The sequence below is a fragment of the Pelophylax lessonae genome, assembly GCF_965119305.1.
Source record: "Pelophylax lessonae genome assembly, chromosome: 3".
NCBI classification, from domain to species: Eukaryota; Metazoa; Chordata; class Amphibia; order Anura; family Ranidae; genus Pelophylax; species Pelophylax lessonae.
Window position 1 is genome coordinate 533,522,014 of NC_138770.1, and position 16,620 is coordinate 533,538,633.

Consider the following 16,620-nt stretch of genomic DNA (forward strand, 5'->3'; position numbering starts at 1 on the left):
TTTTTTCCAGACCCCCAGCGCCACAAAAGCCCCTCAATGTTACCTGCTAGGGATCCCTATCGAGCGAGAGAGAGAGAGAGATAGACCCCCAGGCTCACCACTTGATGCTCAGAGTTCACTGCAACAGGTTACAGCACTGTCTTTACAAACAGGAAGTCTTTTGGCTGGCTGTTTAGGAAGGAAGGAGGCGGCTCCGCCCCTCTGCACGCCTTCCGGCGCCTCCCCTAGCTCCACGAGGTGTTGGAGTCACCTCAAACATGGCCGCCCCCATGCTGCAGACACGAGGCTACGCCACAATGGCGGCCTCGTGCGATCTACGGCGGTTTGCACAGCATAGCGGCGTCCTGTAGTAACTAGGCATCGCAAAACCTCTCTCAAGGAGATCAGCTTGACCGGCGGTACCGAACCCTGGCGGAACCGCATGGCCGTCGGGAGCCTGCTTCAGCTGGAGAAATGACCTGGCAAGCCGCATCCCTGTCCTGTGACTTCTGACAGGTAGGATACTTCTTGAAACACAGTAAGCTTCCAGTGCTGCCACATATTACAATCATTTAAACATACTTTGTAATTAGATTGTCAGCTCCCAAACCAAGCCTGCTGGCTTTTTGTACACAAAAATCACACTCAATTAGGGGGATCTGTGACCTGTTATAGGATAGAGGGGAACCCATCCTTACCATTACAGAGAGGGGCCCGCGTTCACCACAAGACCCGTCAGGGGGAAAAGGGGAACATACTACTCACCATACCGGAACCAGGCGGGCGCCATTCCTGACAGTACCCCTCTCCACCGAAGTTGGAGGGCTGTCGACCAATACGGACGCCGTGACTCATGGTCTTTGGCGTTTCAGCGAGACGTTTAACTCGCAGGGTCAGTCCCCGTCCAGTGGGACTATGTCGCGGCCGACCCAGCGCGGAGCTATGGCCTGCACGTGCTCGTAGGCTGAACTGGGGTGACCACTGGATCTCAACATCCCGCCCGTCGCCCAGTTCAGCTTTCTTGCTTGAAGATCTCACAGGAACACTGGAGAAAAAAAGCTGTCTAAAAAATCTTTTCTAAGAAAAAAATCCTGCCAGGACCGAAGATCCCAGCAAGGTATCTAGGTCCTTACTCCTGACTAGACAGAAAAAAACTGATTTGCTGAGGCAGAGAGAGAGAGGATATACCCTCTGGGACTGCCCCTAGGGTGTGGCCAGAGCATTTTATTTCCTGTCTAGTCCTACTCCTGTGGAGGCAACATAACCCGAAGGTGCTGTATCACCGAGGACTACGTCTGTCAATAAGCGATAGAGAAAAGTTTTTTTGTTTAGGTTATACAATTTTGTGAATAGATACGTTTTTTTCCTGCACTGAGGAGCACTGATGAGGCCGCACTGACAAACACTGATGAGGAGGCACTGATGGGGTGGCACTAATATGCGGCACTGATAGGCAGCACTGACATGCAGCATTGGTGGGCACTGATAGGCGGCATTGATGGGCACTGATAGGTGGCACTGATGGGCACAGATAGGTGGCACTAATGGGCACTGATAGGCGGCACTGGTGGGCAATAATAGGCACTGGTGGGCGGCACTGGTGGGCGGCACTGATAGATGGCAATTATGGGCACTGGTGGGCAGCACTGATGGGGAGGGCACTGGCAGGCAGCAGTGATGGGGAGGGCACTCCCTGAGCCCTGATTGCCATCCCTGATGGCCATGGTGGGCATCCCTGGGGTCATGGGTGGGCATCCTTGGTGGTTCTAGTGGCACCCCCCCCCCCCCAAGGGTCTGCACTGGTAATCAATGCTCTGATTACCAGTGCAGACCCCCTGTCAGGAGAGCGCAGAGCGCATTATCCTGCCGCCGTCATATGATGTCCGGTCAGGATAATGTAACCACCTTCCCGCTGTCATTTGCCTATAGGGCGGGCGGGAAGTGGTTAAAGTTAAAGAGGAAGTCTTGTACTAGAATTATTGCTCTCACTCTAACATTTGTGGCAATACCTCACATGTGTGGTTTGAACATTGTTTACATATGCAAGCGTGACCTACGTATGCCTTCACTACTGCTACTGCGTGCGAACATGAGGGGAGGGGGCGCTTTTTTTTGTTTTCTTTTTTCATTTTCCCTTTAAATGTTTTTTTTTTTTTATCATATTTTTTATGTGATATTCCTTGTAATAGGAATAGGGCATGACAGGTCCTCTTTATGAAGAGATGTGGGGTCTCTCCTCTAGGCTGGAAAGCCTGAGATCAAAAAAAAAAAAAAAAAAAAACGATCTCAGGCTTTCCAGCCGAACACACGGCAGTGTTTACAACTGCCGGGGCTGGGCGTGATGTCATAACGTCGCACCCGGCCTTCGAGAGTCACAGAGATTGTGATAAAAAAGTGCAGCGCTGAAGAAAAATGGATTTTTGTAAAATCTTACCGTAAAATCCTTTTCTCTTAGCTCATTGACAGACGTAGTCCTCGGTGATACACCACCTTCGGGTTATGTTGCCTCCACAGGAGCAGGACTAGACAGGAAATTAAAAAGCTCTGGCCACACCCTAGGGGCAGTCCCAGAGGGTATATCCTCTCTCTCTCTGCCTCAGCAAATCAGTAACGTGAAAAAGCAGTCTTTAGAGATTTTAACCCAACCCAACTCAAAAAAACAGAGGGGCGGGGACTACGTCTGTCAATGAGCTAAGAGAAAAGGATTTTACGGTAAGATTTTACAAAAATCCATTTTTCTCTAGCGCTCATTGACAGACGTAGTCCTCGGTGATACACCACCTTCGGGACGTCCCAGAGCAGTATCACAAATGAGGGGTGGGAAAATGAAATCAAATCCCAATCTAGAAGGCCCAACCGGTGCCAACTAGAAATTTACAATGCTCATCCTTAATGATGAGACTCAACAAAAAAGAAAAAAATTATTTTTTTTTTTTTCAAACAGAAAAAAACCCTCGAGGTAGACCACCGGTCTCCTCAAATTGCGGCCTGCAAAACCTTGCGGCGAAATGAGGCATCCGCCGATGCCGTCACATCAATTTTATAGAATTTTGTAAAGGTATGTACCGACGACCAGGTGGCCGCCTTACATACCTGGACCACTGACGCCTGATGGCGAAAGGCCCAGGAAGTACTGAGCGCTCGAGTGGAGTGCGCCCTAACGGGGAACGGAGGACTCTGACCCTTAATAGAATAAGCCTGTACCACCGTTTGTCTAATCCATTTGGCAATGGTCGCGGCAGATGCAGGCAAACCCTTTCTGGGGCCACCCGTGATCACAAAAAGTGAATCCGTCTTACGGAATGATTCCGTAGCTTTCAGGTATACCCTGATTGCCCGAACCACATCTAAGGAATGCAACGCATGTTCCCGATGATGCTTGGGCTGAGGACACAAGGAAGGTAGTACAATATCTTCATTCAGATGAAAATCTGAAACCACCTTAGGAAGAAAAGATGGCTTAAGATGAAGTACTACCTTATCCCTATGAATCACTAGGTATGGGGACTGGCATGATAATGCAGCCAGTTCTGACACCCTGCGAGCAGAAGTAATAGCCACCAAGAAGGCCACCTTCTGGGATAAAGTAAGCAAGGGAATCTCCCTGATGTTTTCAAAGGGAGGTTTCTGTAGAACCGACAAAACCAAATTAAGATCCCAGGGCGGTAAGGGCGCGCGGACTGGAGGAGCCAGGTGCCGCACCCCCTGGATGAAATTCCGCACCAAGGACTTGGTAGCTAAAGGTTTCTGAAAGAAGATTGCTAATGCTGAAACTTGACCCTTGATGGTGCTCAAGGCTAGCTTCTGCTCAACCCCTTTTTGCAAAAAGGCCAATATTCGAGTCACCGAATAGGTACGTGGAGGAAATCCTAAAGATTCGCACCACGCAATATAAGTCTTCCATGTGTGATAATAGACCTTGCTGGAAGTCGCTTTCCTTGCTTTAATAAGGGTAGGAATGACTGAAGTAGACAAACCTCTGTCCTTCAGTACTTGGGTCTCAATGGCCAGGCCATTAAACCCAGCGACTGTAAAGCATGATGGTAAATTGGTCCTTGAGACCACAGACACTCCCTGAGACGAAGTTCCCACGGAATGTCTGCGACTAGCATGTCCAAGTCGGCCAGGCCGGCTTGAGGAGGCCAGCCTAGAATTTCTAGGACCACTGGCGCTGATAGAATCTGAACCAGGCGTCCCTAGAGGTATCTGGCCCCGACCATCCGAGAAAGTCTGGTCGTTTTCTGTTCCCACACATTTATCAGATACCTGATTGTTATCAGAAAGGGTGATCTTTTCTGGTTGAACCTCAGGGACCGAAGTCACCCGACTAGAGGCTACTTGGCCTATCTGGTCAACCAGATCCGATTCCTGTGAGGTATAGGGACTAATCTTAGGAAAAGGTAAAGGAAAAGATCTATTCAGGGAACGGTAACTACCGCTTCCTGTAGTACTTAAATGTTGGAAGGGAAGAATCGCACCGGTAGTAGTGGTTGAAGCTCGATCTAATGTCCTGAATACCGGTGAAAACGTCCCCCCACCCTGAAATCGGGTGGGGGCGCACCTTCAGGCTGTGTACTCCTTTGCTTCGGGTTTGGCTGGGTTGGTCCTCTGCTTGTCCGACCAGCCCTTCTTGAACCCTCCTGGAGGAGTCTTGCCTTTCCCGCTAGTACCAGCCGGGCGCCCTTTATGGGCGGTAAAGAAAGGTCCTCGCTTGTTGCGAGGTCCCTTAGCTTTAGCAGCCTGTGGCAAAAAAGTGCTCTTGCCCCCAGTGGCATCCTTAATGATTTCATCTAGGTTGGCCCCAAATAGACGATTCCCCTGAAAAGGGAGATTTGTCAAGGTCTTTTTGGAACCTAGGTCAGCTGACCAGCATTTTAACCACAGCACACGTCTGAGGATCACCGCTGACATAGATGCATGCCCTAATAAGGGAGTAGTGTCCAAGGCTGCGTCACAGATAAACTGTAGCCCCTGTATAATCTGTTCCATCAAATCAGATGTCTCCTGGGGAATATCTTTTCCCCTAAGGTCTTGGCGTACCATTTTCGCCCATTCCGTAAGTGTCTGGGAAACTAGACGAATAACAATTACTGGTCTAAATGCTGACCCTATCAGAGAGAAGATGGTGCGGGACTCTGCTTCCATCTTTCGATCCACCGGATCCTTAAAGGACGAAGTGTCCTCCACTGGGATAACCATGGCTTTATTCAGCCTGGAAATAGGTGGATCCACCACTGGTGGTACCGTCCATTTCTTAATGATGGATTCCTCAAACGGATAGCGTCTAGCAATACGCTTGGAAATAGTAAAGGTACGTTTAGAATGCTCCCATTCTCCTTTAATCTGATTACCGAAACATTTGGGTACAGGAAAAACCTTCACCGTCTTGATGGGCTTATTAGTACCAAAAGGAATCTCTGTTTCAGTTGCCTCTGCCGGTAAAGCCTCAAGTTTTAAGGTTTCCTGCACTGCCACAACTAGTGCGTCCACCAATGCTTCTTCCTGAATTATAGCAGGAGAAGAAGCGTCCTCCTCACTGTCTGAGGGGGCTTTACCTGGGATAACAGCCCTTGCAGAGGAACCTGCAACTGCAGTGACCATCTCTGAATCTGAGTCAGAGGTGTCAGATAGTATAGGGGTAGGCGGGGGTCGTTTCCTTGACCCCCGTCCCTGACAGGCCGCCTCCACCCGAGCCACCATAGACTCCAAAATTGCTGTAAATGACTCTACACTCTGTGCACCGGCGGGTCCCGTGGCCCCCTCGAGGGAAACAGGTGGGGGAATATGTGTGGCAGGGTCCATGATAATTCCAGTCACTTCCTGGATAATATAATTCAAAAATAAAAACTTTTTTTTTTTTTCAGACCCCCAGCGCCACAAAAAGCCCCTTAGTGTTACCTGCTAGGGATCCCTATCGATCGAGAGAGAGAGAGAGATAGACCCCCAGGCTCACCACTTGATGCTCAGAGTTTAACTGCAACAGGTTACAGCGCTGTCTTGACAAACAGGAAGTCTTTTGGCTGGCTGCCCAGGAAGAAAGGAGGCGGCTCCGCCCCTCTGCACGCCTTCCGGCGCCTCCCCTAGCTCCACGAGGTGTTTGGATCACCTCAAACATGGCCGCCCCCATGCTGGAGACACGAGGCTACGCCAAAATGGCGGCTCGTGCGATCCAGCAAAAAAAATGGCGGCGGCCTGTACTGAATAGCGGTGTGCTGCAAGGCACACAACACTCTCTCTGCATGGGGATTTGGCGTGGTTGGCGGTACCGGCCCTGGCGGACCGCATGGCCCTTCGGGAGGCCTGCTAATAGCTGGAGATCTGATTAGGAAGACAGTCTACATGTCCGTGGCTTCTGACTGGTAGGTAACTTATACTTATCACCGTAGGATTCCCAGAATGCCACTGATTACAATCTTTTTAACATGTATACAATTAGATTGTTAGCTCCCAAACCAAGCCTCCTGGCTTTTTGCACATAAAATCACACTCAAAGTAGGAGGATCTGTGTCATTTATAGGATAGAGAGGGACTCTATCTTACCATACAGAGAGGGGCCCGCGTTCACCACAAGACCCGTCAGGGGAAAAGGGGGAACATACTACTCACCATACCGGAACCAGGCGGGCACCAACTCCTGACAGTACCCCTCTCCACCGGGGGGGGCGGGAGGGCTGTCGACCGATATGGACGCCGTGACTCATGGTCTTTGGCGTTTCAGCGAGACGTTTAACTCGCGGGGTCAGTCCTTTAATGGGACTTTGTCGCGGCCGACCCAGCGCGGAGCTATGGCCTGCACGCGCTCGTAGGCTGAACTGGGGTGACCACCGGATCTCAACATCCAGCCCGTCGCCCAGTTCAGCTTTCTTGCTTGAAGATCTCACAGAAACACTGGAGAAAAAAAGCTGTCTAAAAAATCTTTTAAGAAAAAAATCTTGCCAGGACCTAAGATCCCAGCAAGGTATCTAGGTCCTTACTCCTAACTAGACAGAAAATAACTGATTTGCTGAGGCAGAGAGAGAGAGGATATACCCTCTGGGACTGCCCCTAGGGTGTGGCCAGAGCTTTTTAATTTCCTGTCTAGTCCTGCTCCTGTGGAGGCAACATAACCCGAAGGTGGTGTATCACCGAGGACTACGTCTGTCAATGAGCGCTAGAGAAATGTCAATACATGAAAAAATATATAAAAATGAATGATAAAGTGCACGGTGCCAAGGTTACATGTAAATCACACTAAAGTCCATAATTGTAAATAAAGTCCATGAACAATCAATAATGTAGAATACAATTAACATGAAGATCCCAGTGTAAACTTTGTGGTATAAATTAGTGATCGATCGATATCGTTTTTTTATTGCCAATACCGATATTTTGATCATCGCATATTGGTATCGGCCGATATTTTCGTACATTAAAATTTTTATTTTGACAGGTACTCTTGTGGAGGGATCTTGTGGAGGGATCTTCTCAGCCGCATCGGTTGTCATTACAGACAGCTGACCGTCGGCTATGGACGCCGGTACCGGGGTGATGCCTCTAGCTGCAGGCATCACTCCGGTACAAGCACTTTTCCAAAATATCGGCAATATCGGTAACCTCGGGCCGATTCCGATATATCGGGGAAAGTGCATATCTGCCCCCGATATATCGGCTTTGCCGATAATCGGTCGATCCCTAGTATGAATTAATCTTGCCACCATTCGTATTTAAATCACCACCGTGTACCATCCCACCAGTAATATAGATTCACTGCTTACCAGAGAATGTGGACTCAGATACCATGAGTCACCCGCATTCAAGGTATAGCTGGAGATGGTCCATACAGGAAACTCTGGAAATAGCACAACTTCACACCACGGTAGGACCGTCACTCAAGGAACAATCTTGTGCAGTACATTGAACCATAAAGAAAAAAAGCCTCCACATAATGTAAAACTGTATCTCACGATTTATTAAAAATGGTGGAAAACTTACATCACATCCAAATCTCAAACACTTGTATCATCATCCAACATGTAAAAACAAAGTGCAATGGCCTGATTGATTAAAAACTGACGCGTTTCGTCTTCTAAGACATCAACTGGGGTCTGGGGACCATCTGGTCTTCAGTCAGCTCTATGGTTAACTTCCGCGGGAGCTGCCTGTAAAAACAATCAAGCAACTGAACAGCCGCTATGATTGTTTTTTTTTACGGTGCAGGGAATCGCCGGCAGAAAAAAAAGTATCTGAATGATGCCTGTAGCTGCACCCATTATACAGATATCTCCACTTAACGCCTCGAACATCATATGACATTCAGTGGTATCAGTATGATTAATTAATTTAAAAATTGTAAACAGTGATGCACTGAAACAGCAAATTGGATTTGAATGCAAAAGAGACATAGCATGTCTCTTCTGCAATAAAGAGCCTGCCTGCTTGCAGTTTTTATTGGAAACTTTAGGCAGAACTAAACCCTCCTATTGTTTTCAGCCAGGAAGGCTGTCATGTTTACCTGCCATGGTGCTGCGCATGTGATCAGTTATGACACCAGCCATTTGATAAGCGCTGTGCAAACTGTTGGCCCTATATAAATTATGTATTATAATAATAATAATTTGAGGGTTTGACAGTCTGGTTGAGAGCACAACCAATGTGACAGTTACATTCCCGGCACATGCCAGGAATGTAACTTTTTTTTAACTGTTAAATCAATGGGTTTAAAATCAGCTTTAGGCCTCGCTCACACCAAGGTGCAGGTAGGTCAGTTTTTCTGCATGTGTTCTGCAAGGGCACAAAAAAAAAAAATTGCCCTGTTCATATCACAACCCTGGTATCACGTGCAGATTTTTTTCTGAGCAGGAATCTGCAACGTGTATACAGTTTAGTGCACAGGAAAAACTTGAGATCACATCAACATTAGTGTGTAAAGGGCACATAACTGACATGCATGAAAAGTGATGTCAGCGTGCATAAAAACTCACTGAAAACTGATGTCTCTGCAAATAAAATCTGCGCGGTTTTCCCCATCAGTTTTTTCATGCAAGTATGGTGTGAAAGAGTCCTTAAAGTGGAACTTTCGTCATAAAGTTAAGTCCTGCTAGATCACTTCAGGCTGGCCCCTTCTGCAGTTATAGCTAAGTAAAACATTAAAAACAAGTGCCTAGGCTGTTTAAAATCTAGTCTCCAAGTCTCTCTGTTCTGCACATGCTCAGTTGCTCTCCATTTTTAGGCACTGCTGCTATTGTAGAGACCGATCTGCTTACCGATTTAAAGTGAAACTAAACCCTCCAATCCTTTACAGCCAAGGAAGCTGCTTCTGTTTGACCTGCAACTGCCATGGTGCTGCACATGTGATCAGTTATGACACAAGCCATTTGATGGTTTGGCAAGCAAATGTGGAACAGTTAGTAATCCTGGCATTCTAGAAATGTAACTGTTTTTTAAAAACTTTTAAACTGATCGGGTTTAGTTCTGCTTTATGATTTACTGCTGTTCAGGGGCTCTGGGCTTCAGCAAAACAGCAGTCTCCAGCAAGACGAAACCGGGGCAATACTGGAGGCAATTTACAGCACACACTAAAGTTGTTAGCATAATTATTTATGTGAAATGTATGCTCTTTGCTCTAGAACATAATTTTAAGCAGGTATTTTATAATGTGCTAGTATGTGATGCATACTAGCACATTATGGCATTGTCTTTTTTGTTTTTTGGGGGTTTTTTTGCGGTTTACAACTGCTTTAAGCTATAATTAGAGAGTAAAAGAACTTCAAGGAAAACATATTAACTCTTAGTCTCGGAGTCTATCTGACCCCATGACCCCAAAGATTAATTATATTGGTTTGTGTATCGAAAGCAATAAAATACATGCATTATTAATGTACAGCAAAATGAGACAGTGCTCACATGTAAAACACAGGCTTACCTTATTGGTTATTGAAATGATTTCTCCTTCTTTCACAGTCAGCTCATTATTTCCAGGTTCCGCCACAAAATCATACAAAACTTTAGCCTGCAAGGTTAACAAAACCATATATATAAATCTTTCTGAAGAAATGATGATTACATTGATTTTTTTTTTTTTCATTTCCTTAACTAAAAATAACTTTTGACTCATATTTCCCCTCTAATGTTTCACTGGCGAGATTTTTAACACACTCAGACGATCGGTTAGGAAAATCACTACTCATCGCTAATTTCCCCACACATGGCACAGATTAAAAAAAGTAAAAAAAAAATTGCAAAAAAGTTTAAATGCTTAAAGTGTTACTAAACCCAGGACCCTGCGTTTACTATATCCGGTCTCCCACAGTACACAGAACATGGAAATGCAATAGTTTTAGTAAATATAAACTACTAAATATCTTTTCTCAACAGCAGTTAGAGCAGTCTTGTGACTTCTATCAGTGTCTGGGTAAAGCTTCTCCCATGACTGTCCTATGAGGATGCAGGGCCCCTGACCCTCTGTCTGGACAGTGCCGATTGGACCTGTGCTGATAACATGCACTCTCCCAAGAAAAAAAAAATGTGCAGCTTGTCCCCCAGGCTTTGTTCTATCAGGAGATGGTTTGGGGACAGTGGAAGAAGGGAAGGATCAGAGACAGGATCAAACAGCTTTTTTACACAATGCGCAGGATTAACCCCTTAGGTTACACAGTGCTTATAACAAGCATGCTTTACTGCATATATGGACTGATTTTACTGTAACACTTTAATGCCACATTTATAAAGCAGTGAATATTACATTCAGAGAAGGTGTATCTTTTTAGCACATGTCTTTTAAACTGATTGACTTTCCTGTAGTGAATGTTTAGTGAATGTTACATTCACTGCTTTAAAATTATCCCCCCCCCCCCCAAAACCTCTAAATTGGTGTCCCGTATTTGTCTTTGTTTGAGAAAAGGATCACACCACATGAAGGAACCCTACTCTATTCTACTGTGTCGCTTGCTGAAATTGGTGTTGCTGCTAGGCTGAAACCAGCCCTTTACATTTGTTTACCTTTTTCTAGGCTCTGCAGCTCTTCCCTGAGCTCAGCAGCCCTTTGCATTTGTTTACCTTTTCTAGGCTCTGCAGCTCTTCCCTGAGCTCAGCAGCCCTTTGCATTTGTTTACCTTTTTCTAGGCTCTGCAGCTCTTCCCGGAGCTCAGCAGCCCTTTGCATTTGTTTACCTTTTTCTAGGCTCTGCAGCTCTTCCCTGAGCTCAGCAGCCCTTTGCATTTGTTTACCTTTTCTAGGCTCTGCAGCTCTTCCCTGAGCTCAGCAGCCCTTTGCATTTGTTTACCTTTTCTAGGCTCTGCAGCTCTTCCCGGAGCTCAGCAGCCCTTTGCATTTGTTTACCTTTTTCTAGGCTCTGCAGCTCTTCTCTAAGCTCAGTGAGTTGATTGCTTCTGTCTGTTACTGTAAAGCAGGTTCCAGTAATCAGAGCAGGAGGCATAGGGTCCTGAATATGAATCTGACCCAACCAATCCCAGAGGAGAGTGTTGGGGTTTGGAGGATGATAAATATTTAGGCCTGGTTGCACTATGCGATTTCAGGTGTGATTATTTAGTGTGAATTGTTTGTGATTTAGATGCGATTTTTGATGTGACTTTAAGCCTTGGGTGCTGCTGCAGTAAACAACTACTACTACTTCCACTACTAATACTACTACTACCACCTCTTTTAAGGGATCAAGGATTTCCCTGGGAGATGAGTTGATACTTTACTTGTTTTAAACTTTTTTTCTTTTTTTTTTTTTTACATTTCTTCAGTTACTTTCTAATGCCTAGACAAATAATGTCATACATCCCAGGAGTGTTCAGAGCAGGAGAATGGGTTTCCTCAGCTAAGCACACCCTCCTGCCTACATGCTTGAGCTAAGGGTAGATGGATTCCAAGACGTAAATGCTACATGGTTCATTTGCCCTAACTCAAGATGAATAATAATAAAATAGCTGCGCTTGGCGAATAAAACACTAAACTTTTTTTAAAAAAAAAAGAGAAAGCAGCTGACACAATATTGTAAATCTACAATAAAAAACAATGATATAAAATGGTGCAGTGCTAAATAGATGTAAAGTTCATATAATGAAGAAACAAGAAACTCAGTGGGGATAGGTGGAAAATCTTCTATTGTTGTGAAAAAAGCTGTCACCAACACTCGATCACAAGATGGCCAAGGCCAGAAATGGGGGGATGTTTTTCAAAGTGATTTTTCAGCAAAATAAAGCGTGGAGACAAGGATAGATGGGTGAGTCTACTTTGAATATTAACCACTTCCTGTCGGCGCACTGCCTATTTACGTCCCAGGCAAAATCACGTTAATAGGCGTCATCTGCCTGGGAGGCCACTAGGGGGCGAGTGCGCACCACCAGCAGGACGCTGCCGCCCCCAATCCTCAGCCAGTGCGTGCGTCAGGCGGCTCCGATTGCCGCCTGACACCGGCGATCTCTCCCCGCTGACAGAGAAGGATGGACGGCTGATGTAAACACAGCCGTCTGTCCTTCTCCCTGCAATGATCACAGAGACCATCGCATGTCTCTATGATCATTTCAAAAGTCCAACCCCCCACAGTTAGAATCACTCCCCTAGGCTTACATTTAACCCCTTGATCACCAAAAGTATTAACCCCTTCCTTGCCAGTGTCATTATTACAGTAACAGTGCATATTCATAGCGCTGATGACTGTAGTAAAGTCCCTGGTACCCACAAAAGTGTCAAAAATGCCAGTTCTGTCCGCCCCAATGTCGCAGTCCAGCGAAAAATCGCAGATCGCCGCCATTACTAGTAAAAAAAAAAAACAATAAAAATGACATAAATCTTTCCCCTAGATTGTAGACGCGATAACTTTTGCACAAACCAATCAAAATACGCTTATTGCGATTTTTTTTTTACCAAAAATATGTAGTAGAAAACAATTTGGCCTAAAATGTTAAAAAATTTAAATTTTTACTTTTTTATTTTTGGGAATGTTATATAGCAAAATGTGAAAAATATATATACATTTTTTAAATTGTCTCAATTTTTTGTTTATAGTGCAAAAAATAAAAATCGTACAGTTGATCAAATACCACCAAAAGAAAGCTATAGTTGTGGGAAAAAAAAAGTACGTCAATTTCGTTTGGGTACAGCGCCGCACGACTGCACAATTGTCCGTTAAAATAACGCAGTGCCGAATCGCAAAATAGGGCCTGGTCATTAAGCAGGAAAATCTTCCGGTCTTAAAGTGGTTAAAAATGAATGAAATAGTGTTTTTGGTTTGTGGTGTTCAGTTGCAGTGTAGTTGCACTTTATTATTACAGGTTCTTATATAGCGCTGGACAAAGTCGTGATGACGAAATGCGTCGGAACGGGGCTGTACAGCAACTGGAAGTGACGCAACACGCAGTACCAGAAGTGATGTTTTGGCAGAGTACATCCGTCAGGTGAGATACTAGTAATTACACGCTGTGTCCACCTCGACCGGGATATGCCAGTTCATAACGGCTATCTACGACATGCTTTATTAAACTTTGATATGTGTGAGTGCAAGGTTTGAAGGTTTATTTTAATACATTTATGTAAAACGTCATTGCACTATTGGAGCTTTCTTTTTTTTCCTCCTGTACATGAGCAATCTGTGACTCATTTTTAGTGTCTGGAGATCATGGTGTTTTCCTACAACCTTGAGGGGGTACAATGCCAACTGTGCCAAACATAAGAAAGTGTAGAATTTACTTTTAGCGAGTTTATACCCAAAGGGGGAGTGGTGGCACATTTTTTAACATGGTGTGGTGTGGAGAATTTAAAGAAACATCATCTGATTATTACAGATCAAGTAGTTGAACACATTTGTGCCTAATGCAATATATGGACTTTTTTGATTTGGACTTTATTTCACTTTGTATAACTGGGTGATATTTGCTGTCATTCTATGTATTTATTTTTGTTTATATACTAGTCACAAAGAGATAATATATTTTATTCCTGCAGCGCTACTATTTACCTTTTTAGTGCCGGTTCACATTGGTGCGATGCGGGAACCCTGCGAATCCACTGCGGGTTCCCGCATCGCAACCAACTCGCAGGCACTTTACACTGCCATATGTGAACTGTTGGGAGTGTCAATACAAAGTTAACAACACCCCCAGATTAGTTTGTATATCGCAAGGCGAACTGTCAGTTCGGACAGGAATGGGATTGCATAGGTGTGAACACCAATGCGATCCAATTCTGGTTCGGACTAAAAAAAAAAAAAAAAAAAAAAAAAAAAGAGTCCAGCGCGATTTTGGATCGAATGCGATACGAATTCAGCCCTACAATCTGTATGGCTGAATTTGCATTGCACAGACATCGCAAGGGATTTGCACAGCAGTGCGCTGCAAATATCTCACATCGCATATGTGTGAACCAGCACTAAAATAGATATTCATGCAATTACATAGTGCCGCCAATTTACACAGCGCTTTACATATACAGTATACTTATTGTACATTCACAAGGAGCTACTTTAAGACTGTGACTGTTCTTACACTTTTAGAGATCTTTCTGGCTGCTTACACAAGGCCAGCAACTAACACCAAGAGAAATCTCTTAAAGGACCTAATACGGGTACAAAATACCTGAATATTTTTGTGCTTTTTTTGGGGGTATCCTGCACCCCTAAACCCTCTCTCCTAGAATTGAGTTTAGCAAATGAAGGTAAAAAGACTAAAGTGATTAGTGCTCAACTTATTTTTAAACCCACTATACATGAGACTGAAATGTTAGACTACCTCACTGCTTAAAAGGTAACTCCACTTTCGTGGGGGAAAAAATCAGCAAATAAAGAAAAAACAATATAGCGTATACAATTGTAAAACAAATCATATTTTAATTGAATGTTATTAAACATTACCTTTAGAGCCAGTTCACACTGAGACGACATGACTTTGGGGGGCGACCTGTGAAGTTGCCTGCACCGCTATGCACCGCGAATTCGGCGCGACTTGCAGGGACTTCACATAATGGAAGTCTATGCAAGTCGCTCCAAGGTCGCCCCAAAGTAGTACAGGACCCTATTTCTAAGTCGGAGTGACTTGTGTCGCTCCTATTAGAACGGGTCCTGTACTACTCAATGGACCGCGACCGACTGCGACTTGTCAGGCTGACAAGTCGTGGCAGTGTGAATGGGCTCTTACTTTTCAATCTGCAGCTGTTTTCATTTTCTGAAAATGCAATGCAATATGGCTACCTGGGACTGTTCTGTACACAGAATGTGTACTGACCCCACCCCAGAAACCTCATTTCCTGCTGTTGTGATTGGCTCACCAATTTTACCAGAAGTCTGCCTAATATACAAGTCAGATTTATGGCATTCCCTGCAACAAAAATGTCATTTTTGGTGAGATACTCCCAATAGGAACACATCTAAAGGGATGCAGGCCCAGCAGCTTTCCTCATCAGATCCCTGCAGCTACCACAGCTGATAGATAATTATGAAACCACTCCCATTTGATCCACTCAGCATAGAGGCATAGTATGCAGTACCAGCGTCACGTGGCTAGGCTCTTCCCAACGCTTTTCGTCATAGGTGACATCCTGATGGTGTCACCTATGACGAAACGTGTCGGGAGGAGCTTAGCCACGTGACGCTGGTACTGCATACCACTGGAGGTCGGCCATATCTTTGGTTTGAAATGGATCTACACCACCACCTTTTGGGTTTACATGCTTATTCATATGGAGAGAGTGTGAGTACCCAGTGTGTAGTTTCTACATGTTTAATAAATCAATTTTAGAGATATCTGCGCAATGATTGCTTTTTATTTCCTCATCTATACGTTTTTGGAGTCTGTCTTCATGCTGCTAAGGAATCTGGATTCACTGACCAAGTGATTTTACAAGAGCTTACTTTTACTGCTGCTCAACCTGGTAGTCATTGGAATCTGGTAAGAGACAGCGTGTTTCTCCCTCTTGGTGGTGGATCAATCATTTCCTTCTCCTGCTTTTCATGCCTTACGTCACTGGTGGAATGTTTGGAATACATTTTTGAGCGCTGCTGTTTATCTGATTTTACCATCCTTCACCAATAAGACTTTGTGCTAGCTGCTCGAAACCATTTAATTGGACTGATATTTATTGCAAAAACTGTAGTATTTGGATATCTATACCAACTATCTAACTGATGTAAGCAAATGTCGATCTTAAGTAGCCCGTGCCAGGGCATTTGCAGTTATAACGGGATCACTTCCAGTGTTGTAATATGAAACATTGCATATATATGAAGCATTGCACAAGCACGTAGGGATGGGGCGCTTTAAACTTTCTTTTTCTTATTTATTTTACTTTTTATTTTTACACTGTCCTTTATTTGCTGTCACAAGGTATGTGACTTTTTGTCTTTATGGATGGATCTGGGGTCTATAAGACCCCAAATCCCTCCTCTGCACTTGAAAGTATTCAAAACGCCAAGATTGGCATTTTTGGAATATTTTCAAACTTAAAATTAGCGCCTTTAAGACTCCAGTAAACCAGAAGTGACGTTGTGACGTCGCTTCCAGGTTACTACATCAGTGACCCGATCAAAGCCGATTTCGGCTTTGTTCGGGTCTCCGGCCAGCCCGGAGACGTGCCGGCTGGTCGCTCTGGTATCCCGGTGGGACGGGAGAGCCAGGGCAAAGCAGCAGAAGGCAGTGCTGCTTGTAATAACAGCCGAGTGGCTGC

General features: G+C 44.9%; 1 protein-coding gene across 1 annotated transcript in view; it reads right to left on the reverse strand.

The window, feature by feature from the left end:
- SNX9 (sorting nexin 9) overlaps window positions 1-16,620 on the reverse strand; it is a 250,147-nt gene that overhangs the window by 151,109 nt on the left and 82,418 nt on the right. Inside the window, exon 2 of the mRNA XM_082249824.1 lies at window positions 9,881-9,967. Within this exon, the coding sequence (XP_082105950.1) occupies window positions 9,881-9,967 (87 nt within the window). The remainder of the gene's footprint in view (window positions 1-9,880; window positions 9,968-16,620) is intronic.